Source organism: Phocoena phocoena, chromosome 1, assembly GCF_963924675.1.
Source record: "Phocoena phocoena chromosome 1, mPhoPho1.1, whole genome shotgun sequence".
In the NCBI taxonomy this organism is placed as follows: domain Eukaryota; kingdom Metazoa; phylum Chordata; class Mammalia; order Artiodactyla; family Phocoenidae; genus Phocoena; species Phocoena phocoena.
This window is the reverse complement of record NC_089219.1, coordinates 95,991,394-96,019,259: the sequence shown is the minus strand read 5'-3', so window position 1 is coordinate 96,019,259 and position 27,866 is coordinate 95,991,394. Positions and strand designations below refer to the sequence as shown.

Sequence of the window (27,866 nt, the reverse complement as noted above, 5' to 3'; positions counted from 1 at the left end):
AGCCAAAGCAACGAGTGCCCGTGGCGGCTCCCCAAGACACTGCTGGTCTGGGGCAGGAAAGCAGGGCCCGGCGCCGCGGCCTCCTGGCCTTCCCTCTCTCAGCCCCTGTCCCACCGCACTCACTCTGCCACACGATGCTCTTCAGCCCCCGGTCCGTCACCGGAGGCGCCATCTTCCCAAACACCGCTGAGGACCAGCCGCCGCCTCCCACTCGCAACCCACTTCAGCTGTTAGAGGGGGTTCGGCCGGGCCCCGCCCGTCGCTGAGGGGAAGGCCCCGCCCACACCCACGGGCCGCGCCCTTCGGTGACGTCACGGGCGTCCGTAAGGGGATTCCCGCCCATCCCTGGACTGAGGCTGCGCAGTGCGGGTGGAATCTCCGTTGGCAGTTGCGCGCCCTCTAGCGGGAGGCTGTCAACCGAATTTCGACGTCCTGGGACGTCAGAAAGCGAAAGCGTACTGACGGATTGTGAGCTAATACCATCTTAAGAAATCCCGAATTCACGCATACGATTCATGAAAAAGGAAGGGATCCTTCGCTTTACAAAAGAGTTCTTCACTTTGCGAAGTGGTTTGTAATAGACTCTTCACTCAGTCAGCTACCGATTAGAAAATTTAGCCTCCAAAAAGTTTATTTTATTTATTTTTCAAGGACATAATCATTGTATAGAACTGAGGTGCCGTCCACTGTGACCAGAACTCTGCAGGACTTTCAGGAAAATCAAAATAAGAAGACCCACTAATGAAGAATTTAAAATCTAATTAGCTCAATTACTGGCATGCCGAAGGTAGTCAAAAACTGGTTGAAGTAGCGAATGCCTTAATGGTGACAATATACATAAATGAACCAATAAAATAATAATTATTCAACAAACATAAATTCATGTGGGAGGGGCTATCAATGTTTTAGGATTTAAAAGAAGGAAATGATTGCTGATTCACAAAGGAGGTGATTGGAGCTCAGACTTAGAAAGTTTAGGCAGAGATCTATTTCCTGAGATGGTTCTTTTGAGACTTGAAATCAAAGCAATCATAGGGGAATTCCCGGCCGGTCCATTCCCGGACTCCCCACTTTCACTGCTGAGGGAGTGGGTTCAATCCCTGGTTCGGGAACTAAGATGCCGCAAGCTGCGTGATAAAAACAAAAACAAGTAGTCAATCATGAATTAAAAGAGTTTAGTTGCTGAGAACCGCCCCCCCGCAACTGTAACATAACCATCGTATACTGGTGGAAAGTAGACTTTCCCACACCCATTTGCAAAGAACCAGTGGTTCAAGTTGGTCACATAGGGAAGCACAAATGGTTAGTCACTACTAGTAATAACAATGGCTAACATTTACTGAGGGCTTACTATATGCCAGGCACCATGCTAAGTGGATTATCTCATTGATCCTCAAAGCAACCCTTACAGACAAGGAACCTAAGGCTTAGTGAAGTTAAGTAACTTGCCAAGGATGCACAGCTAGTGGGCAGTGGGAACAAGAAATCAGGCTTGAGCTACACAGAAAGCAACAAGGCAGTCTGTGGGATAACTGGCAATTTTTGTTTTTCAGCTTTTTAGGAGAGAGAAGGAGAATGAAGAATAAAAACAGCCATAAAATGGGTTCAAGCAAAACCTATGGCATGAATGGTTTTTCCATGCAAGTCTTGTATGGGCCAAGCTGGAGCTCTGGCCTGTTTCAAACGTATTTTGAATGCACTTAGGTGGTCAGAATTTTAAACAAATGCACACATTACATTCCTCTCCCTTTTCAATTTTAAATCAGATTCTACTTAGTATACCCGGGTTGAGGCCCCAGGGATAAGAAAAAAACAAGGTACAGACTCACCCTTCTAAAATGGAGCTCTTTGTCCTAGAGGGTCAAACCAAGACAGAAGAGTGATGTGGGTGGAAGTGCCTCCATCCTCTACCCTTGAGGAGAATGACCAGGTGCCATTGGATAACATAGAAAGGCCTTTCTGGGTTGGAAGTTTGACTTGGGTCACATGGGGTATAGCTGTGACTCATGCCCCTGAAGGCCAGATTCCAAGGTGGCAGTGTGAAATAGTGGAGCAAATGTGGGTGTTAGCAGCATATAGACATGGATCCACAAACCCTGGCTTTGCCTTTAATTAGTAGTGTGACTTGAAACACTCCAGTGTCATTGCATTTATTTGTTGAATAGAGTATAATATCTCAAACTTCACAATAACCCAACAAGATGATAATCTTTATTGCCATTTTACAGATGTGGAAACAGATTCAGAGAAGTTAAATCACGTAAGACCTCAAGATGGCTCCAAAACCATTGCCCTTTCCATTGTACCACATTGCCTAACCTCACTTGCTCCCCTAGTTTCACATAACCTTCCTGAGCTGTCTCTCTAGTCTCCTTTAGTTGGTTTGCCTAAACAGATTGAACAGGAATTTGAATTCCCTGAACACGACACAGCAGAATGGAAGGTAAAATCCACCAACGCTTGTCAGAGATGAAAAGTCTGCTTTGCATAATTTGTAGAGCTGATAAACCGCTACCATGATCGAGGGCTGAATGTAAAATCTCTTGAGTTAGGGCAGTTCACTCTCTCACCATCCTATTCCCAGGTCTTCTCCTCTAATAATTTATCACTTAATCATGATAACCCAGAGAAATATTTTCCATAAAAATATCATGGATTAGCAGGTCTGATCAATGGCCCCCTGATAATTTGTGTTTCAACTGGTTAGCTGTGAGAACATGGATGAATTCCTTGACCTTTCTGGGTCTCATTTTTGTTATATATAGAAAGGAATAATATTATTATCTAGCTCACAGGGTTTTTATGAGAACGAAATGAGTATGTGAAAAGCACTTAGAAGCATGTAGTATGTGCTACGTCCATGTTTTGATTTTATGTTCACCCAGTGGGGACCACATTGTCTTCTGCAAAATTCTGACCAAAGCAGCCCAGACTTAGATGCCTAGCTAAGTAGACAGGCCATTTCATTTTCTGTGTTCTGGTATTTATAGGGTATGAGTGTACCGGTCCCAGCCCCCTAGTGTCCTAGAACCAGGGATCCTGGCCTTCCATTTGGCCTTTGCCCTCGGCTCTTTGGCTGTTCCAGTCAGCCATGGACACAACTCTTTTCAGAGGGCACACCCTGCCAGCAACCGGGCTCAGCACGCAGTCTCACATGGGCTCTGAACCACAGCCCAGAACGCTGCCTCAGTTCATGGTTGACCTCACAGGGCATGGACCCACTCTGAACCCTCCAGATCTACTCACCAATCTTTCCTCACATGCCACAGCCCTCTATCTTCTGTTAAGTTAATTAAACAAGGAGGCCATTAGACTGAGGTCGTTCTCATACCTTAGCGGCCTTCCTAAGCAAACAAAAACCTAAGTCTGTAAGGGTCTCGAGGTTAAGAAATCAAAATCTAAGGACAACCAATCACAAACAGCCAACTAGGGTTTCCCAAATAAGGCGACCACTATAGCTATATAGCTATTGGCCATAGCTTTAGAGCTAATCAAATAATATCCTTGCTTTGCTTCTGCCTCTTCTCAATAAAAGCCCCATCACCACCAACACCCGCCCCCAGCACCTGTCAGTGGAGCGCTCCTAACCATTTCTGTTTTGGTGCTGCTGAATTTGAATCAATTTCTGCTCAAATGAACTCTTAAAATTTTTAATATGCCTCAGTTTATCTTTTAACAGGTCTCAGCTTCCCATCATTGAAATGTTGCTTCAAGGAAGAACTCACCAAGGCAAGCCTTTTAAGGTTCCCAAACCTGGCTGCATGTCAGAATCACTTGGTGAGTTTGTTAAAAATATACATTCCCAGGCCTGGTCCCAAACCTGCTGGGTTAGAAACTCCATGGGTGGTACCCGGAAATCTATATTAGGTAATGGGTTCCCCAATTGATGTCGATACACCTAGCCTGACTCCTGTTCAGACACTGGTATTTAGGAACAAAAGTGAACTAAAACTTGGCCCTCCTCTGTGTGTGCTCTCTGATACAGCAAATTCCATTTTTCGGGATCCGTGTCTTCGTCTATGTCCTTTTCAAGTGCAGTTGCTCTGGGGAGTATCTCTCATCAGTCTTACACAGAAAGGGAAAGCAGACATAGAAAAGGAAGTGTGCTGCTCCCTCCTAGTGTACCTGAAGCCTAATTCCACGCTCCAGTTCCCTCTGGGCAGAGTTTTATGGCTGTTCCTAACAACAGACGTTCGTAGTTCCACAGCTATGCTTCTGGGGAGTAAACACTTTAGTTACGTGTGTGTTACACAAGTCCTACTTGCACTATCTTTTAATAAGGTTACTGGCACTTGAAGGACAAAATTATTTTAGGTACAACAGATTTATATTATATATCATTGCCTTTTCTCTCCAAAGATTAAAAAAAAAGCATTTAGAGTGTAACCGGGGGCTACAGCCAGCAAGACTGATGGTCCTTCCCTATGTCACTCTGCCACCATTTGAGGCTCTGGTTCTGGCTGTCCCTCCATCTGAAATCTTTGCTCATTCAAAAACATGACCACAGTCCTTCCAGCAACAGGCCAACAGCTCTGCTTTCCCAGACACACAGAGGTCTCATCACACAATGCTTTGGCTTGGTGAAGGCTGCAAGTGGCTCAGCTTCCTCCTAACTTGAGCTGAGGGTGTTTGTTACTACAGGTGGCCCTGGCAGCTGCTGCTATCCAACCTTGGCCAAAGTCCTGGTGGAGGTTCGTCTTGGGTGAGCGCTGTCTTATGTGTGGTGGCTTGATTTCGACTTCTTTGGGGGTGGACGTGTCCAACCCTTGAATGGCCAGAGGGCCACAGGGCAAGTGCTGGGGTCGATGAAATGCTTATGAAGTGGGTGTGCTGAAGTCCGTAGTATGTCTGAATGTGAAATAAAGAATTTCTGCTAAGCAGAACTTTCACATTTCCAGGACTTTCCCAGTGTGCTGGCTCACTCTGGCAGCCTTCCAGAGGACTTTCTGGATTCATTTCTCTAATGAGTTCTCTCCGCAGCTGATCTTGAACTCCCGTGCAGGTGAGGTCACACCTTCCTGCAGGAAATGGAGCTAGAGTGGTTCTCTAAAGGCCAAAAGGGCTTGTCCTATCCTAGAGGCATTTTGTATTCTAATAGATCTTTTCCATCTCTAATCACACTAACAATTGAGGAAACTCTGAAAAAGATACGGAAAGAATTTTTTTAAAGCAAAGCAAAATAAAAAAAAACTTTGCCTTTGAATCATACCATTTCAATTTAAATTACTCACTAGTCAAGTCTCTTTTTTTATCCATGGTTCACTATGTCACACCGCATTTCTCTTCCCTCTGTAAATCACTGAAAAGGCAAAGAAGGGAAGAAGCCACGAAATGCATTAAATTTGCAGACATTTTCTTAAATTAAAAAGCCCTTAAATGTCTCTGAGGTTCAGATTACCATTTTAATTTGAAATGCTATTTTTGCAGCACTTCACAGCAAATAAACAAAATTAAGAGAATCTGAACTGTTCAAAGGGCAAGAAGAAACTGACCAGCAGGTTCTAACTAAGCAGGTATTCTCTCTCCTGCTTGATGAAATGAATCCTCCCCAAGAGTCTCTTTGAGCTCAGATTACTGACCCAGGACAAAGAACTTTCCTCTCCACCCCCAGGCCTTTTATTAATTGAGCTTACTTTGGGCCTGTCATTGTGTCCAACAATGTATATCTCCTTTAATCTTCATAACATCTTATGAGGAGTTTTTTCCAATTTTCAGATGAGGAAACCTATACTTAGAATTGAAGCAAGTTGCCTCAGGGTAAGGGATGGTGGTCAGATTTGAATCCAGATCTGTCTCTTAAAAAAAATCCATTCATGCTGTTGAAAAGCTTTAGAATAATCCAAGAGTAAAGCAAGACCAAAACTCTTAGACAAAAAGATTCCCAAGGCTTCTCTTAGCGTATCTGGAGGCCCCATGTCAGCCAGGGACCTAATCTGACTACTCCTGTGTATAGAGAGGAGAAATGCTGAAATTGGAAACAATTTAGAATCTCTCCCTTAATACAGTGAATTCTGTATGATGTAGAGGCCCCCATATACTCATTTTTTGAGAGTCTTGCAGGATTCCTACAAGGATCTCCTTAAAGAGAGGGTCAGATCTCTTCAGGTTGAAGACTGAAATTGCTAAGGAAGGGAGAAGCAACGATCAGGGCCAGCCCAGAGGGACAGAGGAAGGGGACAGTAGTGACCTAGAGCAGTGCTTCTCAAACTTGGAGAGTCAGAATCACCTGGGAACCTGACAGAAACACGAAGGCCCAGGTCTTACCCACGTCAGCAGGCCTAGTTCTCTACATCCTTTATCAGCTCTCCAAGAGATTCTGATGCACACCAGAGTTTGAACACTACTGTCTAAGCAGTGATCCTCAAACTTGAACATGCATGTGAATCATCTGGGGATTTAGTAAATCTGGGTGGGGCCTGAGATTGTACGTTTTGAACAAACGTTCTGGTGAGGCTGATGAATAGCAAGGTCTAAGAGTGGTGGTTTTCAAACATTTAAAAAAAAAAAGTATTGCGACTCTTTCTCTAACAAAATCTTAGGTAAGGGATTTCTCCGGCGGTCCAGTGGTTAGGACTCTGTGCTCCCAATGCAGGGGGCACGGGTTCAATACCTGGTTGGGGAACTAATATCCCGCATGCAGCATGGCGCGGCCAACAACAACGACAAAACAAAATCTTAGGGAAGACCAGAATACAATACACCACTCCTCACCTCTTAGGGGCCCCCAAGACACTTCTACTACCCCTCTATGGCTCAGGGGAAACACTAATTTAAAATGGCCATAATACTGGAAATAGTTTCCAAGAATGCAGACCCAGGCCCATGTACATTTCACTGAAGACCAGGGGCTTATGGTCATTAGTACTTTGGGAGTTTTTTAAAGTAATTGTTTATAATTTAGAACTTTCCTCACAGTTTTTTTTTTAACACCTTTATTGGAGTATAATTGCTTTACAGTGTTGTGTTAGTTTCTGCTGTATAACAAAGTGAAATCAAAAAGAGAAAAACAAAAACCGTATGCTAACACAGTTTGTTTTTAATAAGCCAGGTCTGTTTCCCTGTAGTCACTGGAAACAGAAACTCTTTAAAAATTAATAGGGATTATTCTTATTTCAGACCTGCAGGTGGGGCAAGAATTAGAAAGCATGAGTCCTGCTGTGCTCAGAGAAGTAGTAGACTGGGAGAGAAAATAGAGAACAGGCAGCGCAGAGAAGCATGTGTCCTACCAGTGGAAGGAAGTTTCGGAGGGGAGCTGGCCCAGGCTGGGAGGCTGTCTGGTGGGCTTTACTGGTAGGAAGGCTTCATTTCCACTCACACTCTCTGAAGCCAGCCATGTCTATGTGTATGTGTGTTTACATGTCCCGTCTGAACTTTGGGGTTGATAATATTCCCTGGGGGTTTTCCTACAACCCCAAATCAAGCAGGCCTCCTAGAAGATCCCTCGTAAAGCAGTACATGCTACTTACTGGGTCAGCACACACAGCTCTGTGTGGTCATCTCCGTGGCCCCAGCCAAGAGTAGCCTCTGTGGGGCACCCCGAATAGCCTAGACAGGATCAGCCATGAGCACACCTGAGTGGCAGTGAGGGTTATCTTTACTCCAGCTGCCCTTTCAGCACCCCTTTTCCTCTGCTGGCCATGTCCACCCATGCAAACTGAAAGCAGACATCCTAGCTCTCTGCAGGCTGTTAACAGAGTCCAACAGCTGACTACTAAAAGTGAGGTTAGGGACTTCCCTGGTGGCACAGTGGTTAAGAATCCACCTGCCAATGCAGGGAACATGGGTTCGAGCCCTGGTCTGGGAAGATCCCACATGCCGCAGAGCAACTAAGCCCGTGTGCCACAACTACTGAGCCCACGTGCCACAGCTACTAAAGCCCGGGCGCCTAGAGCCTGGGTTCCGCAACAAGAGAAGCCACCGCAATGAGAAGGCCGCGCACCGCAACGAAGAGTAGCCCCCCCTCACCACAGCTAGAGAAAGCTTGTGTGCAGCAACGAAGACCCAACGCAGCCAAAAATTAATTTAAAAAAAAAAAAGTAAGGTCAGACCAGCAGTATTGGCATTGCCAGCATCACCCGGACCTTGTTTGTAGTGCAGTCTCAGATCTTTCCTACACCTACCAAATCAGAATCTGGTTTTAACAAGGCCCCAGGTGATTCGGATGCACAATAAGGTCTGCAAAGGTCTGCTCTAAAGCAGCAGTTCTCAGCTTTGGCTACACTTTAGAATCACCCAAAGAGCTTTTAGAAACCCTGATGCCCAGACTTTATCCCAAACCCATTAAATCAGATTTTCTGGGGATAGAGCCCAGGCATCAATTACTCTTAAGCTCTCAAAGTGACTCAGTGTATAGCAGGGTTGGAAACCACTCTCTGAAGTGAGAGAGGAAGCGGCTGCCTCTCTGAAACATATTTACATTTTCCTGTGGGGCCCTGGAAGACTGAAAAAATTTCAGAATCCAAAGGAGTTCATCTCCACTGGTGGAATCTGAGGGGAGACAATCTAATAGGGGAGAAAATGTTATGGGAGAGGAGAGCAAGGACCCCTCGCATCACAGAAAGAAAGCATTTGCCTTTCTAATTGAAGTCAGCTTTCTTTTTAATATTAAGGGCTGCATGAGCCTTTGTTTTTTTTTGAATTTATTTTTATTTATTTTGGCTGTACCAGGTCTTAGTTGCAGCACACAGGATCTTTGTTGCAGCACACAGGATATTTGTTGCGGCATGAGGGCTTCATTGCAGCATGCATGCAGGATCTAGTTCCCCCATCAGGGATCAAACCTGGGCTCCCTGCATTGGGAGTGCAGAGTCTTACCCACTGAGCCACCAGGGAAGTTCCTGAAGAGTCAGCTTTGATCCTGACTTAAGTCACCTTAAAGAGCAACAAAAAAATTCCTTTCTATAGTATCCATGAGAAAATGACTTACCCATTCCAAGTGTACTTCCAGAGCAGGTTACTGTAATAAATAAAAACACAAGCATTTAAAATATATTTATTGATGTATTTGAGATGGTGTAGATATAATTTAAGAAAGAATAATAGGAAAGTGAACCAAAGAATGAGTAAGAATCAGCTTAGGGGATAAGAGAAGGAGATACCTGCTAACAGTATGAACTTGGACAAGTTACCTGACTTTTCTGTGCCTCAGTTTATCTGTTAAGTGGTAAGAATAAGAATGCCAGCCTCAGACTTCCCTGGTGGAGCAGTGGTTAAGAATCCGCCTGCCAGTGCAGGGGACATGGGTTCGAGCGCTGGTCTGGGAAGATCCCACATGCCGCGGAGCAACTAAGCCCGTGCGCCACAACTACTGAGCCTGTGCTCTAGAGCCCACGAGCCACAACTACCGAAGCTCGCACACCTAGAGCCCATGCTCCGCAACAAGAGAAGCCACCGTAATGAGAAGCCCACTCACCGCAACAAAGAGTAGCCCCTGCTCGCCGCAACTAGAGAGAGCCCACACACAGCAACGAAGACCCAATGCAGCCAAATAAATAAATTAATTAAAAAAAATAACCTCATAGGGTTGTTATAAGGGTCAACTGAGTTAATACATGTAAAGCCCTTAGAATAGTGTCTGGCACACAGCACTCAATAAATATTAGTCATTATTATCAATTACAGTATCATCCTAATTACAGGATTAAGGCACCATTGATATTGGAGAAAAAACACACACACACATACACACACACACACTAAAAAACAAAATCAAAAACCTTCCCCCAGATGCATGGTTTTTACTAGGGAGACAGAGCAAAGGTAGATTCCTTAACTTGAGTCTAGACACCCAACCCTTACTAAAGTGAAATGGCTACAGGCTTGGGATAACACCCCACCAAAGGTATTAGAGTTCCAACTAACAAACTATCAGAGGAATGACTCTTTAAGGGTTGAATTGTGAGTATGAAGTAGGAGAAAGAACAGACTTCCATCACTCACTTACTGGCTGTATAATCATAGACAAACACATATGCTCTTTTATTCATTCTTTTTTAAATTTAAAATGTATTGGGCAACAGTTACATGCAAAGTACTGAGAGTCCAAGAGATTATCGTTTAGCAGAAATAACACACATTCAACTCACAGTAATATGGTGTGGTGAAGATAAGAGTGAGGTGGAGTCATAAAGGAGGGAAACGAACTCAGACTATGAGAACTGGAGAAGACTTCAGAGAGGAGGGAGAGTTTGGGCTGGTGGAGTTCCCTTGGTTGAGGTGGGGTGGAAATCCAGGCAAAGAGAGGAGTGCTGCATTACCTCAGAAACATGATGTGCCATGGTATGTGTGTGTGCCACGGGCAGATGTGTGTGAATTGTTCCATGTGACTAGAGAATGGAGTCTTCTCAGGAGAGATGTTGCAGAATGAACCTAGAATTGTACTGTCCAATACAGCAGCCACTTACCACATGTAGCTATGAGCATTCCAAATGTGGCTACTCTGAACTGAGATGTGCTGTATTAAATAAATGCACACAAGATTTTGAAGACTTAGTATAGAAAAAATATATAAAATTTTTATATTGATTCCATGTTGAAAAGTAGAATATTTTGGATTAAAATTAACTAAAATATACTATTAAATTAATTGCACCTATTTCTTTTTACCTTTTTAACATGGCTACTAGAAAATTTAAATTTTCCACACTTGCATTAAATTTCTATTGGATAGTGCAGGTGCAGAAAGACAGATGGGGGACAGATTGTAAGGGACCTTAAATGCCATGCTCAGAGGATTGAATTTTATTCTATGGGGCAATAGAAAATTTCTGAGGATTTTGAGGCATGAAAGAAAGATAGTTGGGTCAGTGTCCTAGAATGACAACTCTAGCAATAGTATGAAGACTGGCAAGAGGGCAGGAGGACAGGTCTGGTGTAGTAGCATAGGGGAGAGGTAGTAAGACCCTGAAATATTGAAGTAGCTACAGGAATGAAGAGAAGAAGTTGGAAACCATTTAGAAACCATCATGGAGTGAACAGGACAGGGCTGGGAGACTACTAAAACATGGAGGGTGAGGGAGAGGGAAGCTGACTCCTGGGTTTTCAGCTTGAGTACTTGAAACAAGGATGACAGAAGATCAAAAACTGCAGAAGATCAGAAATTCCTTTTAGCCTTGAGGAGTTGAAATGCCTGGGTCTTATCTCTAAGTAGATATAACACATTTGCATATGGATTTAGGGGTTAGAAGAAGAGAAGGGTTGTAGGTAGAGATTTGGGAGCCTCTGAGTCTCAGTTTGTTCATTTATATATTGGAGATAATAAAATCTGTTGAACCTACCTCATAGAGCTATTTTGAGCATTCAGTGAAATATTGAATATGAAAACGCTTGATAAATTTCAAAACATTATGCAAATATAGTGAAGTATTGTTGTTGACCTGTAGGCTCTTCTTCCTAAGAGCTCATCCTCAGCCCAGCAACCTATTCCTGGCCCTTCCCATAGGGCCATGCTTTGGGCCAGCTTGTCCTCTGGACAAGATAATGAAAAAGCAAGGAATCAGAGCATGACAACCAAGGACAGCAAGAACACCCCCTGAAGAGGACCTGGTCTCATTCCATCACCAGAAGCCATCTTGAACCTTCTTGTCACCAACCCATAATTGGAAATTTTAGATTCTGGTTATTAGTAAAGTTTCTGAGCCAATATTTATTCCTCTTCTTGTGTTCACCTGCAAAGTTCTAGGGCTTCATCATCTCTTCATTTTATTTTGTTTTAGAAATATATGAAAAATACATGACTATGCCCTGGGCAAGGTAGCAGAACGTGTTGGAATACAGAGCAGGGGAATTGCTAATGTTTTTCTGCCAGCTCTGGTGAGATGGCAGTGGCTGACATTCGTGTATTTTGTGATCACAGACTGTCTGCCCACTCATATTTCCAAACCTAGCTTATGATTTATAAATTTGTTTTTTTCTGATCCTCCAACTCTCCCTCAGTCATAAGTCTGAATCTGTGCAAATAAAGGTTCAAGTCTCTTATTTCAAACATTTAGGTTGTTTGTCATGATCTCTAACGCTATGTTACAAACCTATCCCCAAATCTCAAAGCAGAAAATCATTTTAAATCTGCTTTACTGTTTAAGCAGCAAGCATCTGGTCCTTTTTCTGAAGGAGAAAAGAGAGAGAGGGAGGAGAGGAGTGTCTTCAAATCAAGTAATAATAAAGCATCACAATTCCAAAGAAGCTTGGGGTCCCCAGTAGCCAGAATCTGCCTGCAGGAGGTACACAATGTCATGCCCTCTTTGACCTTCCTACATAGCGAATAAGTGTGATTGTTCTGAGTCTTAATTCACAGATTGAGTTGAGGGCTAGTTTTAAATAAAGGGTCATAATTTGTCCTACCTGAATATATTTTTTTTGGACAGAAAGTAAGCTTCAGTCCTGTCTCAGCAACTGGGGAGACCATCACGGTATATACATCCCCGCAGGGTATCTCGGTGATATCACAGAAACTGAGGCCAGCGCTTGGGGCACACGTGAAAATGCCTTTGGAACCATAGAGGTCAGTGCTGTAATTGGCAGAGCCCCTGGAGGCCTGCCAGTGGATCCGGATGCCATTAGGGACCAGCCTATATAATTTCACCCCCAAAGGGCAGCAGGAACCTGAAGGATAAAACAAACAAAAACAAACACATCACTATTCCACCATCACCACAAACCTGGCCTTTGTTACTATGGGGAAACAACATAAGTAGCCTACTCAATAATAAAGGATTAGAGCAAGATTTGAGGGAGTATTCAAGTTCCTTCTGTGGTGGGTCACATGATTAGAAATCCATGTGTGAGCGTGAGGTGGGGCATGAGTTTTTAATAGAGAACAATGGTGAGGCCAAAAAGTCCACGCTTGGCAGATATGTATTGTATATGACTCAAACTTTATGAGTCAAATGCACAGAATTCTTGTCAAGATCTTTCATAATGCCCTATTTTCATATGATTTTAGTGGGATTCAATTTAAATATAATTAAGTGCATTCAGCATTAACTGAAAAGACCTATTTTGCTGAGCTGAGTAGCATGACTCCTGTCGCTGGTCCACTCTTCACGCATGCTAGCTGACTGGGTACTTTTCCTTTCTCTTTTCCTGAATACCTTGAGCAGGCCACATATTAGGTGTCAAATGGTGGATTCCTCAGTAACTAAAATAAAAATGCTATTGTATAATAATAAAAAATTCAGTTACAGATAGACTTCTTTGATTTATTCTTTAAAAAAAAAAAAAGGTTTTTTAGGTGTGAAGGTAAGCAATGGGCCATATTTCCAGAACTGGATATCAAGGTGAAAAATTAGGCAGCAAACCTAATGAAAGCTAATAGGCCAAAAGGAATAATAATCCAGCTTATGTATGTGTAGCACATTTTAAGTGCTTTCATATCATGATCATTACTATTTCTCTTACCAATGAGGAAATGGAATCAGAGAATAAGATAACGCGGTGCGGCTTAAGAAGCCAGGTCTTTAAACTCCTAGTTGAAGACTCACTCTACTACCTTGGGATGCCAAAATTATATTTCAACTCTCCCACCCCATGCCTCGGGGCAGATACAGCTAACTGGTCATCGTACTCTCTCCCATTAAGCCTGAGAAGCATCCTTAGAAGATTTTTTCAAAACAGTTCTCCAAGCAGACACTTCCGTGGACTAGAATTACACCAGAGAAATCTTATTTGCTAACCCTGTACCACTCCCTACTTCTCCCACTATTTCCTAGTGGCTTGGTCTTTGTGAAGAGCAAGATGCAGTACTGTGTTCTGTTAACCTGTTGAAATAAGAAACCATAGAAGAAGCTGGAGTGGTTTAGAAGGGTGAGGTAGTAGCATAATAAGAAGAAGAAAGAAAAATTCAAGCCAAATAGAATGTGTGATCTAAATGCTTTCTGAAAACTCTGCCAGACTGAGTTACTCTGTGCTGAAGGTAGCTGGGTCATATAAAAACCTATCCTTCTTTCAGAAAAAGTACACCTGAACCTTGTTACCAGGGGAGTTAATTCACCAACTACTAACAGAAGCCTCTGAACCTCTGAGGTCCTAAGTCAAGAGGAAAACTGTAAACATTTGAGAAAGTAATCTGAACTTACCATGCAAGCTTGGTGGAGATGCAGCATCTTTTAAAATGAGATGGAAAGGCTATGTCTGGATCTATAATAGTCAAAGTCCTTGTTGCTACTCTAGAGCTAGAGGTTAGAATTCACTTACTCGAGGAATAACTTTGGTAGCCACAGTCCGCAGTCAACCCAGTGGCACTAATTGCTTTTAATGCCACTGTGTAATTGATGCCGCATGTGACGCATCCCAGGAGGCAGTGGTTTTGATGGGTGTGACACTTAGACTGTCCAGTGTGTGACTCCAGAGCTGTCACATAGGTTTGGGCGCCGGTCCCAACAGTCCAGCTCACGTTGATTACCGATTGTGTGACCTGAGTTACTGTCAGACTGGCTGGGCAGCACGGCACTTAAATGAGGAAAGAGAAAAAAATTGGGGATTTATTTCCAGTGAGGGTTATTTGTGAAAACTAACAAAGTATGGTATTTTGCCTGTGTCTCATTCAAGATCCTAAATTTCTCAAACCTTCAACTGTTAATCAAAACGTCCTTAATAACTGTAAATGGAATATAACCTTTAAAAATTGTGAATCACTATATTGTAACTTCTATAACATTGTACCTCAACTATACTTCAATAAAAGGATAAATTTAAAAAAACTTTAAAAATTTTCTTTTGTTAAGTAAAATCTCATTCCCTCTGATACGTTATTTAACATCACTGTATATAGCAGGTGCTTTCCCCAAGAACGCAGCGCAATAACTGGCTATGGGTAGTGTGAGATTCTCCCCAATTTTTTTCAGAATAAGAAAGAAACCCTTTGTTGTTCTCCAACTTTAACAATTCCAACTGCAAATTTTAAAGCAATGGTTGCATTCACCTTTTCTCCCAATATATCTTAACGTTTGCAATGAAATGTATTTTGCCTTTCTCATGCATTTCATAGTACATAGCTGATATAAAAGCTCAAAATATTCTTAGCCACCTAAGACTACCACAACCAATGCTCAACTTTTCAAAGATCCATTACACAGGATATAGAATATCTGGAAACTTCCTGCGTATTTGGCATTGTCTCTGTTATGCTGCTCTTTACATTTCAACTTATCGAGTCTAAAGTGCCATCTATCGTTGTATATAAGAGAAAATAATGTCCAAAGGCTTTAATTTGCTAAATTTCATTCACACACAATGCTATGAAGCAATAACAGCTTTCGTTTATCATGCTCTTACTGTGCATCGGGCACTCTAAGTGCTGGGCAGCATAAATAACGTAATGTTCACAGCCACCCGATAAAGCCATTATCCCCTTCTAGCAATTAGGAAACTGAAACTCAGAAATCAGTTTTTAGAGAAAGATTTGAAAGGGCTGAACTAAAGAAATAAATAATAAACTAGCTCACTTGGTCACTTGTTAGTTGTTTTGGTAGATTGTGTCATGGGGGAATACGAATTCAAATAAATGTTTTTGCAGAGTCAATGTATTCCTCCTTCGATGTTGGCATTTGAATATATTAGAGCCTTCAGATGATACTTTTACAGAACCTGTGTGAAAGTTTTCTAAGACTGGGGCTCTTTGAAAGGCCTCTCTGAGTTTAAGGTATTTCTATCACACTTAGGGTAAATCAAATAAGAAAGTTCATGTCCTAAAACAATTCCTAAGGACCCCATTGAAGTTGAGGTTCAGGCTGTGGTTGCTACATACCCGTTTCTAAGGGCACACTGTAGCTGGGCAGGCTCCGTCCTGCTGGTGTTTCAGCCACAGCGGTGACGGAGAACACTGAGCCGCAGGGCAAGCCCCACAAGGTGCAGGACTCTCCCGTGCTGCTGCACCGGTGCAGCCCTTTCTCTCCCTGGGCAGTCACCGTGTAAGTGGCCTCATCATTAGTGGATCGCCAGTACACGTTAATCATGGAAAAGGCATCCTTCGAAACATTTTTGATTTCAGGACTGCAAGGAGCTAAGAGATTTTAGATTATGAATTGGAACAGTCAGAATCAAAAATATCACACGTGCCATTTGGTCTAAAACTGACCTTTCCCACCCCATATGAGATCATTACTTTCGACCATACCATGCACATAGGGCAAATTCATAGAGCCTTTGTGTGGAAACCTTGTTGACATTGACATATGGTATTGGGTTCCCATAGCGTCGGACTAATTAGAAAATGTTAAGGAGCCATTTGAACTCCAATAGCGAATGTAATTAGGGCAAACATTTGTGGTCTTAACCTTCATGGTGTGAATACAGGCAGGCGCCCCAAAGGTAGGAGGAAGTGAATGGCTGAGGTAATCTCTAGCAAAACCTTCCACTCTCCCCATAGTCTCCTATTTCCGTTTTGTCCTCTTTCCCTCTTCCACCTTCTCTTCTGCATCTCCTTAGTAAGACAGGGGCTCTCAGGGTCACCACAACAGGGTGGCTAATGGCAGTTAGCCTTTTCACCGAATGCCCTTCCTGAGGGACATAGCTGGGGGGAGCCGTTCAGAATCAATGAATGAAATCTTTCCTGTATCATACCTGTGGTTATAAATCGGGAAGTACACGATGTATTGCTGCCCCGGACTTCACTGAAGGAATACACCGTGATGTTGTACTTGGTGTCACACTCTAGAGCAGAAAGGGTGCAAGCCGGAACAGTGTCATTGCATTCAACCACGCTGAACCCATCTACAGCCTTGGTTTCATAAAGTTCGGCACCACGGACAGGAGACCAGACGATCTCTACTCTGTCACTAGACACCAACACAGGGTTAATGTCGCCAGGACAACAGGGGGCTGAAAGCAGGAACAGAGAGAGAGTGGAGGTCAGTACAGGAGCCATGCTGTCAGAGTGGCATTGAGTCCTGGCGTCTCTGTGCCCAGAGCCTCTGCACTACCATCCTAAGTCACTGCAACAATCTCCCACAGGTCTGTCCAGCTCCAATCCTGGCCTAACACCCACTACGTAGAGGGTAAATTCTCCATGCATGACATTCAAGCTTATTACAAACTCTACCCAGTCGATATGTCCAGCTGCCCCTCCCCATCCCCTGCCTCACCAGACCCCTCAATTCCCACACGCGCTTTTATTTCCCTATGCCTCAAAGATTGTGTTCGTGCTACTGGAATGAGGTTCCCTTCTTCTGCCTGACAAAATCATGTTTAGTTTAACTTTAGATCCTATCAGTCTTTCCAGACACTAAACTAGATAAAACTAGGGGGTGGAGGAGGGGAAGAAGCATTGTATTAGTAGATTTTAGAAGAGGCCCTACGCTACCTCACAGACAAATTCTGACAAGTGTCTAACTCACATGGGGTTTCTCTGGAATGCTCTTGCCCCACCTACATTCCACCATCCTTAAAGGCCTCTACCAGAGGCCACTCCCTCCGGTAGACCCTCCTGTGCTCTTGAGACCTTATTGATAGCCTCTGACTCTAAATTCCAAAAGCACCTATTATTTGATTCCTTCATCTTGGTAAAAATGTAGGGGCCTAGGTTCGATCCCTGGTCAGGGAACTAGATTCCACAAGAATGCCACAACTAAGAGTTCACATGCCACAACTAAGGAGCCCTCCTGCTGCAACTAAGACCAGGCGCAACCAAATAAATAAATATTAAAAATGTATTCCAGCTAGTATTATTATTTATATAGTTATATTATTCTTGTTTGTCAATATAATTAATTTTGTCACTCACTCCATTCATTCTTTAAAAATCGAGCATCTCCCATATGCCAGTCATACTATGATAAGCATTCAGGATGAGAGATAAATAAAATACAATCCCTGCCCTTTGAAGACCCAAGCCTAGTGGAGAATAATAGTAACAATAATAATGATGTTAATAAAAATATTTGCATTGTGCTTTTCTCATATACAAAGACCTTTTCATACTCATGTTCTCATTATTATTTGTCCCGTTTTGCAGTAGCAGATACTAAGGAACTTAGCAAGGTAGACATCATTATTCCCATTTTGCAAATGAGTTGGTGGTCAAGTTAGGACTTAAACCCAGGTGTCCTACTCCAAAGCCCTCCACACCTTGTAGAATCTTTGCCATTGCATCCCTGTTTTCTGGGCTTGCGGAAAGAGTGAACTCTGAGACCTAAGGATCACCTCCCCTTCAGCCTTCAGCACAGGGCTGAACACTGAGTAGATCTTGGTGGAGGGTTCAACTTTTCAGAGCAAGCTTGAATAAAAACATTCTTTCCCTTCTTTTCACTCCTAAACCTTTCATTCTTATTAAGCTTGAGTCCACGAAGTCCAAATTCCCTAGTCTGGAAAGGATGTGAAAGAAGAGATTCACTTTCCATTCTTGGCCCTAGAATGGCTCCCAGGTGGTCTAGGTAAGTCAATAAGTGCAATGGATGATCCATTCTGCTGCTGAGTTTCGTGAACTCAGAACTCAACTCCCTTTACAAGCATCAAGTGCAACTCACCTGTGGTATAATTAAACACATCACCCAAAGGACTCTGTCCTGCCTTGTTATAGGCAAAAACACTAATAAAGTACGTGAAGCCACACTCAGATAAGAAATTGCACTGGGTGAGGGAGGTGTTGCAGTGTACTTCCAAGCCATCGTCATTCTTCACAAAGGCCACATAGTAATCACCCAGATGCACGCTGGACCAAACCACAGACAGGTGGCCAGGGGGATCTTCTTGGATTGTCACCCTTCCAGGTGCACAAGCAACTAGGAAATGATAAATAATAAACAGTTGTGAGAGTACTGCAAGAGATTTTCTTTGCATCTTTCTATGCAAGTAGCTCTTCACTAAATGTTAGTTCTCATCCCCCAAACACACAGATATTTCTAAATTGAAGCATAGACCTCCACATATGTATGTCTTTATCTCTTTGATGAGAATGAAAGTGGGAAGATATCGAAACACATATTCCAAACTATAGACATTCCATCTTTATCTTAAAAAAATAGCTCCTACCAGGCCTAGGTCTGTGAAACATGATGTAAATAAGAGACCACTATCTGTACTGCACAGCTAGAGTTGTGTATCACTCAAACTGGATCCTAGAATATTTACAACTTTACAAATGCAAAAGAAAATAAACTAATTAGTGAAAGATCTGGAATAGGAACCAGGTTTTCTAATTTTCAGTGTTTTTTCCAATGCACGAGATCTGGTTTCACTATCAACATTATTCAAACTCATCAGAAAGTCCAACTCAACACTTTCATTTAGAACAGGCTTTCATTTTTGCTTGTTCTAGAGTGTTCTGGAACATTGTCATGTGATTATTTGTTTCCCTAATGGTAGTCACTTTGGCTTACCAACCCCCCAGTGATCTCACTCTCGTTTACATACCAGTTCTCAGGGTCACTGCTGAAATTGATCTGCTAGATCCGGCATCATTAGTTGCTAAAACTGATATCAGGTACTCGGTTCCACACTGGAGAGAGGAGATGGTGCAGGAACTGAAAGTCGTACTACAGCTCAGCCTGGAAGAGTCACTCAAAGCCATCACGGTATAGTTGAAAGCTCCTTCTGTTGGTGCCCATGAAACATATGCCCTCAGAGAACCACTATCAAAAGAGACTTGAATGTTGGCAGGAGCACGAGGACCTACATTTTTGAGAAACAATTAAGATTTTTGCAGTAACCTCAAGAACCCAAGTAAGATTTGCCCTAACAATATTGCAGAGCTTGGAGGATGGAGTACTCCAATCATATGATACTTGCAAGTGTACAAAGCATAAAATTGGGATTTAGGGTACCTGAGAACTGGTAACACATCTCCCATTAACTATGCAAACTCATAACTAGCTATATGACTTAGGCCATGTTATTTAATCTTTTTGTTATTTATTCATTTATTTTTCTCATCTGTAAAACAGATCCTAGCACATAGAGGTACTAAACAAATATCTTGAATAAATGAATGAGTGAACGCACAATTTGATAAGTGATAGAAATAATTAAATGAAATTATAAATGTGAAGGGCTAAGAGGGCCATGTGGGTATGTTATCAAGTGGTAGGTCAAATATTCTCCTATAGATTGATAAACAGATTAGTTTCAACAACATTCCTTCTTTACTTTTGACACGTGCTAAGACATGTAAGAGCTTTTAGGTCACAGCTGTTTACAGAAGAGAAGACTTTCTATTCTAAATCAAAGGGAAAAAAGGAAAGTATCAAGTGTGATGGTCACACAGGAAGGCAGTTTTTTAGCATCTCCAAAACGATTTCCTCTGCATTCTTAGAAATATGCCTTCCTTTCATCAGGCTTATCTGCCTAAAAAAGCTTGAGGCCCTCAATAAATGTTTGTGGAGAGAAAGAATGAGTGAATGTCTTGGAAGAGGCCCAGAGAGACTGGTTTGTCACAGACATCCTGACTCACCAGGCCCATCATGGATCACCTTAGGGCCACCTTGCTCTGATTTCTACCTGGAGAAGTAATATAAAAGGCAAACCCTTCACTTCTCCCTACATTTCTGCTTCGGCCTATAGACAATGGGGCTTCCACTCCCCTCCAAAGTAGGAACTGTTGGAGAGAACATTTCTGGTTTCTTTCCACTTTATCCTTGGTCCTCCCCAAGAGATGAAACAGCTATTCTGGTTGGTGAGTCCGGCATCTCCTAGGCCATATTGTCAGAGGATGACTCACTCTGCCTCAAGAGAAGGAAAAATCTCTCTCCTTCCCTCTCTCTCCATCTCATTCTTTTGGCTCAGAGCAGCAGCTCAGTTTGGGCATCTAGTTATCATGTAGTAGGATGCCCCCCGGTCAGGTATCCCTGCAATGGGGATTGTGAGAACACACACCATGCATCAGCTTCTCAGCCTATAGCTGGAGGAGAGGTGGTGGGAAGCCTCTCGTTGACCTCAGGCCCAAACTGAGGACTTTGGGAAATATATCTGAAATATTGATTCCCACCACAGCACAAAATGCCATAACAGGAAGTTTGCTTTTTTTGTTGCTGTGCCTCCAGAGCAATGCCAGCTGAAAGTGGGGACACACTCATTAAATGTCTGCTGAATAAATTCTTGTTTGGCCCAGTTCTTTTTGTCTCTACTCCTGGTCTGAACCTATGAAGGGACAAGGGGTGACTGGTAAACCTAATAAGAATTATCTCCTACTGTGTGATATTGAACATGTAAGCTGAAAATAAGTTGGCTCTGGGTGGGTGGTGCCATGCTCTGTGCGCTCTGAGCAGCATTTCTTTTTTTTTTTTTTTTTTGCGGTACGCGGGCCTCTCACTGTTGTGGCCCCTCCCGTTGCGGATCACAGGCTCTGGACGCGCAGGCTCAGCGGCCATGGCTCACGGGCCCAGCCGCTCCGCAGCATGTGGGATCTTCCCAGACTGGGGCACGAACCCGTGTCCCCTGCATCGGCAGGCAGACTCTCAACCACTGCGCCACCAGGGAAGCCCTGAGCAGCATTTCTTTACACATGCCGTAAGCATTTAAACCACCGAGGAGGAATTATCAAGACACTATAAATAAGCTCATAATAAATTTAAATAGCTGCTGCCAGCTGCTCTGTACTTATCACTTAATGCTGCTCTCAGTGACTGCAATGCACAGCCATTCTCATTAATCAAAAAGGAGAAGGTTGGGACTGAGCTGCGAAGTCCTTACCTGTTCTCTGATTGCAGGTGGAGTCATCCCCAGGTGTTCCGCTGGCATTCCACGCATAGGCCTTTATGGTGTAGAGAGTCCCAGCGTCTAAACTGGTGAATGTCAAGGAGGTGTTGGTGGTATTTTCTTTCCATATTCTCCCCAAACCATTAGCTCGCATAATGGACACAGAAAATCCAGTTGCCATATATACGGTTTCCCACTGCACAAGAATAGAGTCTGGACTTGGAGAGCTTACTTGTAGAATCGGTGCAGCCAGCACTACAAAGACAAAAACCTGTGCATTTGTGTTATGAAAGTGCAAGAGAGGCTAATTCAAATTTAGGAATAGGTAATTTGAGGTTGATTATCCATATTATGAAAAAATTATTTACTTTGCAATAGGATTCATGACAGAGTTCCATTAAACAATTGTTATTTAAATGTGTATTAATTACAGATGACTCAGCAGAGGAAGGGGGAACAGAGAAATTCTAATATTAGGCATACCTTCAACTGGAAGTTGGTACGAAATTAGATAAAACCTCCCTGTAATCATAATATAAATCAATGGGGGGAATGATAGTTTATACTATTTTAACATGCACACAACCTTTCAGAAACACGCTGAGGTACAACTTCATCCAATCAATTTAAGTCATGCTGATGACAAACGCTAAATAGTTTTATTTCCAACAAGTCAAAGTGCAGCAAAATCACTTCTATGTGTTCTTTACTCCACATGGTCTTTATGGATAATTGAGGTTAAAAACAGAAATCCCTGGGCTTCCCTGGTGGTGCAGTGGTTGAGAATCCACCTGCCAATTCAGGGGACACGGGTTCGATCCCTGGTCCGGGAAGATCACACATGCTGCGGAGCAGCTAAGCCCGTGTGCCACAACTACTGAGAGTGCACTCTAGAGCCCGCGAGCCACAACCACTGAGACCGTGCGCCACAACTACTGAAGCCCGCGCACGCTAGTGCCCACGCTCTGCAGTGAGAAGCCTGTGCACCGCAACGGAGAGTAGCCCACGCTCTCCACAACTAGAGAAAGCCCGCGCACAGCACTAAAGACTCAATGAGGCCAAAAATAAATAAATAAATTTATAAAACAAACAAAATGAAACAGAAATCCCTTTTTCAGAGATTTAAAAGCACGGATGCTTTTAAAGATACCCAGAAATGGGTTTTATTTTCCAAAGCATCTGGAATTTACATACCACCTCCTCCACAGACATTTGAATTCCAAAAAAAAGTCACTTGGTGGCTTTCACTTCTGGGCCTTGAATCATAGACATTCACATGACACAGAATTACATCATGCATTTGCATCCTCAGTATAACTGATCCACGTCACAAGCAATTGCTCAACAGAGGATGAGCATCCAGCTACCTGTCTTTGCCTGTTTTGGAGGCGATGCCTGGCTTCTCCCAGCAGGACTGATGGATCTGATGGTGATTTGGTACAAGGTTGCAGCCTTCAGGCCTGTCACAGTGCCTGGGGAACTGGCCACCACTGTTTCAATGACAGCGTTCCCGTCTCTGGCCGTGAGGAGGTAACCGGTGGCCCCTGGCACTGTAGCCCATTCCACAGTGATACTGTTGCTGATTTTTGAATATGCCTGATCGATAGTGGGTATTTTGGGAGCTGAAAGAGATTTTGAAGGTGTACATTAGCTAGGGTACCTGTAAGGATTACTTCTTTCATCATTTTACTTTCAAACTAAGTCATTCTCATGTCATCCTTCAGACATAAACCTTGCCCCTGTTTTCCAGATTAAGAAACAAACAAACAAACAAAAAACAGAGGAAAAGTAAGGCAAAGCTACTCTCCAGAAGAGAGCAAGAAAGCTCAAACCTCCCATTCAGGAATGGGACTTCAAAGAGGTTTTTCCCAGTTGCCTCCGGGATAATTTGCACTTTTTGTACTTTTAAAAGAGTTAACTAAGAGTAGGGAGTGATTTGGGAGAAGAACTCTGAGGGGAGGGAGAGAGAAACTGAGGGCTCCCATTCTGGAGGCTAATCCAGTCTGGCGTTCTGTGAATCCCCAGGCATGCTTTGTCACGGGCCTCCCTTCCCTGCCCCACCTCTATGCGACGTCTCCAGCAAGGGTCCACCTTCATACCCCACCTCTGTCGAGGCTGTGATTTCCACCCACGCACCTTGCACATTTTCCAAGTGGCATTTAATCTAATGGAGGAAGGGGGAGAATTGAGTTCTTTGCTTTATAATTGAGCATACTGTCTTTAATATTATCAGAGTGTAACAATTTTTAGATTCTTCTATATAAAATAAAAATAAACTTTATTCTCTCCTTCTCTATCAAAACATCTGCTCCAGCCTAAGAATGAGATGCCGGGGTCCCTCCTCACCTGGGCCTGGCCATGGTTTGCCAGGAGGCCATGAATGCTTATGTCATGAGTTTACACAAGGCATTCCTATACTTTAGGCATGCGGTAGAAGATACAACGTGGTAATCAGATTTACTACTCTGCAAAACTCCACGGACTCAAAAATGCCCTGGGTGTAGGAGGTCCAAGTAGAAGAAAAGGTCAAACAAAAATATCTGGGTTTTAGGTTTGAAGCTGGCAACTGGTCTTTTATATTTATTGTACTGCAGTTGCTGGGTAAAATCACTATATGCCAAGGTCAAAACTAAAGTGCAAAACAAAACTCTAGGGCAAAGAGGAGAAGTAAATACCGTCCAAATGTGTGATTTGCCAGTATCAACTCCCTCCCTCCAACAGTCCCTAACCTGCAAAACGTGATACAGACAACTTCTCTTTCTGTACCCATAGCCCAGAAAGTTGGCTTTGGCAGCATCTCAGAAATAACCACGCTGCAAGAATGAACAAAGAGTCCACTGTGCACTGGCCAGACGTTCCTTGAACATCACCCAGGACTGTCTCCTTTGCCATCAAAAGAAAACTATGATGGTTATAAATGCTGGGCAAAAGTTGCAGGGGCTCATCTTAGCCATTTGCCAGCAGAAGCTGACTCTGTGGGAAGCGCCTATGTCCCCTCCCTGTTGTAGGATAGAAAGCCCCCGCAGGGGTCTCACATTTATCCCTCCTACACACTCATCCCTTTTCTGCTCCCCACGTTATTTGTTCTCTGTTAATACCTTCTTTCCTCTAACTTTGCGGTGTCTCTCAATCCCTGCTGCTTCCTTTGTCCCCATTGTTCATCTTATCTCCTGTTAGCTGGTCCTGCTCATTGAAATGGACGAATTTCCTGGATAAATGACAACCAAACTAGACATTGTCGTGACAGTGCCTTCATGGAGTGGCTTGAAAGGCATCTAAAAGGCTGGCATGACACCGGCTATCTCCCCACAGGCCTGTCAAGGGGCCTGAGGACTCCACAAAATTTGTTGTATGGAATTGAGCTGGGAGGGGCACATTTGCCCAGCATAGTAGTACATGAAGCCAGTATCAGCAGGATGAAACGCGGGGTTTCATGATGGGAAAATAGCAAAGGATTTGGATTTCAGAATGCTGGGTTTGAGCCCTGGCTCTGCCATTTACTTCTGTCTGTGAACACGTACAAGTGATTTAACCTCTTCTAGTCTCAGTTTTCTTCCTTGAGTATATGGAATATTAATAATTCCTACATCTTTGAGTTTACTTTGAAATGTAAAATACTTACATCTTAAGATGGTAATGATTAAGTAAAATAGTGAATGTAAGGGCATATTGAAAGGTAGGAAGGGTTAGTGTGTGTGTGTGTGTGTGTGTGTGTGTGTGTGTGTGTGTCTGTGTGTGTGTGTCTGTGTGAACCACGACGAGCAATTTTGGGGTTTGGAAAAGCCAGACTGCATGGCACTGCCATGGAGGGGTTGCTGCCAGGGAAGGTGGGATTATGGAGACTCTGGGGTAAGCATGGGCTGGAGAGACAGATTGCCTGTTTACACATGGTTCTAGAGCAGGATCTGACCAGTAACAGCAATGAAAAAAGATCAACACCTCTGTACTATGTTTCCCTTAAAGAGATGAGAAGATTGAGCAGGACGTGTAAGTCTCCATAAATTAGCAGCAGTTCTTCACTCTTTCTTTGTTCTGTATTTGGCCCGCTTACTGCACTGATGAAAGAGAAAAATTTATTCCTTAGATTTGCAATCAACCACTCTGATTAGTCAAAAATGAAACCCTTTGAGTCACAGTATCTGTGCATTCTACCAACTCAGAGATCTAAATTAGACCACGTGGCCCCAGTGGCCAGACACAGATAAACAGCCGATGCCAGAGCCCAAAAAGAATCAGAATACACTCACCCCAAATGAAACCTCCTATACAGTATCAATAAAACACATCACATCTATTGAAAAGACAGGATGAATCAATTAACAGCATCACCGGTATATCAGTCTGCCCCTTTCTTTTTCCCGAATAGTGTGGATAACGTGGGACTAAAAAGAGGCCTGTTCTGAGGGCTCAGTGTGTCCTGTGGTCCTGGGACCCTCTAAGAGACAGCAGAACTAGATTTTATCCAATCGAAGGGCCACTGATTTTTTAAAAATCACTTTGTTTATGGCCAAATAGTCCTTCTCACAGCTTCCTGGTCAATCCTGAAGGTGTCTCAAGAATAAGTGAGTAAGAATAAAGCATGAAATAATAATTTTTAAAAACCTATTGTATAAGCACAGATTTTATGGCTCAGCCAAAAATCTATACCAAACATTTTAATTGCCTTATTTACAATTCCTTTTCTGTGGTATATACAAAGTAATAAATAATTTTTGTTCTTATTTGTGCTGAATTACTAAGAGATTTTATTGGTGATATAATTGATATTATATGGTTCCTTCAGATAATCTAAATTCCATTGAACATAAGTTTCCATTCTAGGGACTTAAATTTCTAGAATGTATGAGCCAGGAGAGGCCTGTAGAGAAATTATCCTTGCCTTCAGTCATTTTTTCAAGAAAAATGGTGATAAAATCTCTTAAAATAAAGCCTTTTTCCACCTCCGGGTTTTAAGGATGCAATATTAGAAGTATAAAATCTTTTTTATTAGAGAATCTAATCTTTTTATTAGAGAATCTTTTATTAGAGAATTTTGATCAAAACTGTTTCTAGTTTTCTCCTCTAATTCCTTAGAAGACAAATTAGGCTCTTTACTAAAATTTTGTTTCTTTGACTGGAATGATGATCATTGTAATACTTTACTGATGGTTAACCATGTTTGAGAAAAATCTATGACTGCATGACTCTATACATCTCAGTACTCAAGAAGAATATCTTATGAGGATGTATCTTTAAATTTTGATCCATGTATTTGTCTTACCAGTTACACTCACAGTGTGAGTGCTCAGAAAATGTTGAATATTTTTCCTGGTATAGCCTTTATATTTCAGGGTAGCCCAGGAATTAACAATGGAAATTAAAATCAAATATGGGGAGGGTAAACTTGCATTTCAGAGAATGTTACCTGTTTTTGTTGAAGCAACCTGAAAAAAGGAAAGTTTAGAATATTAGAACCATAAAGAAAAACACCATTTGGGGAAATGTAAAACCTAAATCAGAGCAGTAATATACTTAGCACAACATGTTTATACATAGTGTGAGAAATCTTCCAATCCACACACAGTATTTATTTGTACAAATTATTTTCCAACACTCAAATCTACCACAATCCTAAATAAAATTGAGAGGATGGAGAGAGATCACATTACTGTTTCATTTTTCTCCCTGAATCTGCCTATTGAACTAAGTCAGTAGCTGCTGATGGATTCTTCAGAAATCTTTGTTCTTAAAACATAATGATATTCTTGTTTTCTTTCACTAGTAAATTGCATTAAATTTCAAACGCACAAACATATACAATCTTGGTATGCCTCCAAAGTATTTTGATTTCCATCTCCCCACCCCTGAGGCCCTCAAAAAAGAGAAAGATATTGAATGTATCTTTCTTTCCCCCTAAATAGTTGCAGGTAGGTCGGAATGGTGAACTCACCATATTAAGGCAGATAAGACTGAATCCAATCACAGACAAACATTTCACCTGTCCACCAGCCATCCTGTTGGACTGAGCACTCACATGGCACACAACAAAGTGGGCAGGGTCCTCTTTGGTCCCTGGGTGGGCAGCACTGTTTGTCGCTGGGATGTGGGGCTGTGATTCTGGGAACAGACCCCGGGAAGTAGCTCCTCCCCTTCTGTGTGGAGCTGACCTGTAACGAGGGGCACCTGGAGACTGGCAGGTACAGGTATTGCAAAGACTGAAAAAAAAGAAGAGAGTGGAAGAAAGCTATGCCAAGCGGGTCAAA

The 27,866-nt window shown here is 42.7% G+C and overlaps 1 protein-coding gene across 1 annotated transcript; it reads right to left on the bottom strand.

The window, feature by feature from the left end:
• Positions 1 to 223: 223 nt before the first annotated feature.
• FNDC7 (fibronectin type III domain containing 7) lies at positions 224 to 27,616 on the bottom strand. Its single transcript, XM_065890666.1, has 14 exons — positions 27,554 to 27,616; positions 27,029 to 27,047; positions 22,992 to 23,246; positions 21,619 to 21,879; positions 19,345 to 19,602; positions 18,459 to 18,713; positions 16,558 to 16,815; positions 15,743 to 15,997; positions 14,191 to 14,445; positions 12,340 to 12,600; positions 8,927 to 8,956; positions 5,274 to 5,299; positions 4,670 to 4,796; positions 224 to 432 (listed from the first exon to the last, which is right to left on the bottom strand). The coding sequence occupies exons 1-14, from the start codon at positions 27,614 to 27,616 to the stop codon at positions 224 to 226; spliced, it is 2,532 nt and encodes an 843-aa protein (XP_065746738.1).
• Between the last annotated feature and the right edge of the window lie 250 nt (positions 27,617 to 27,866).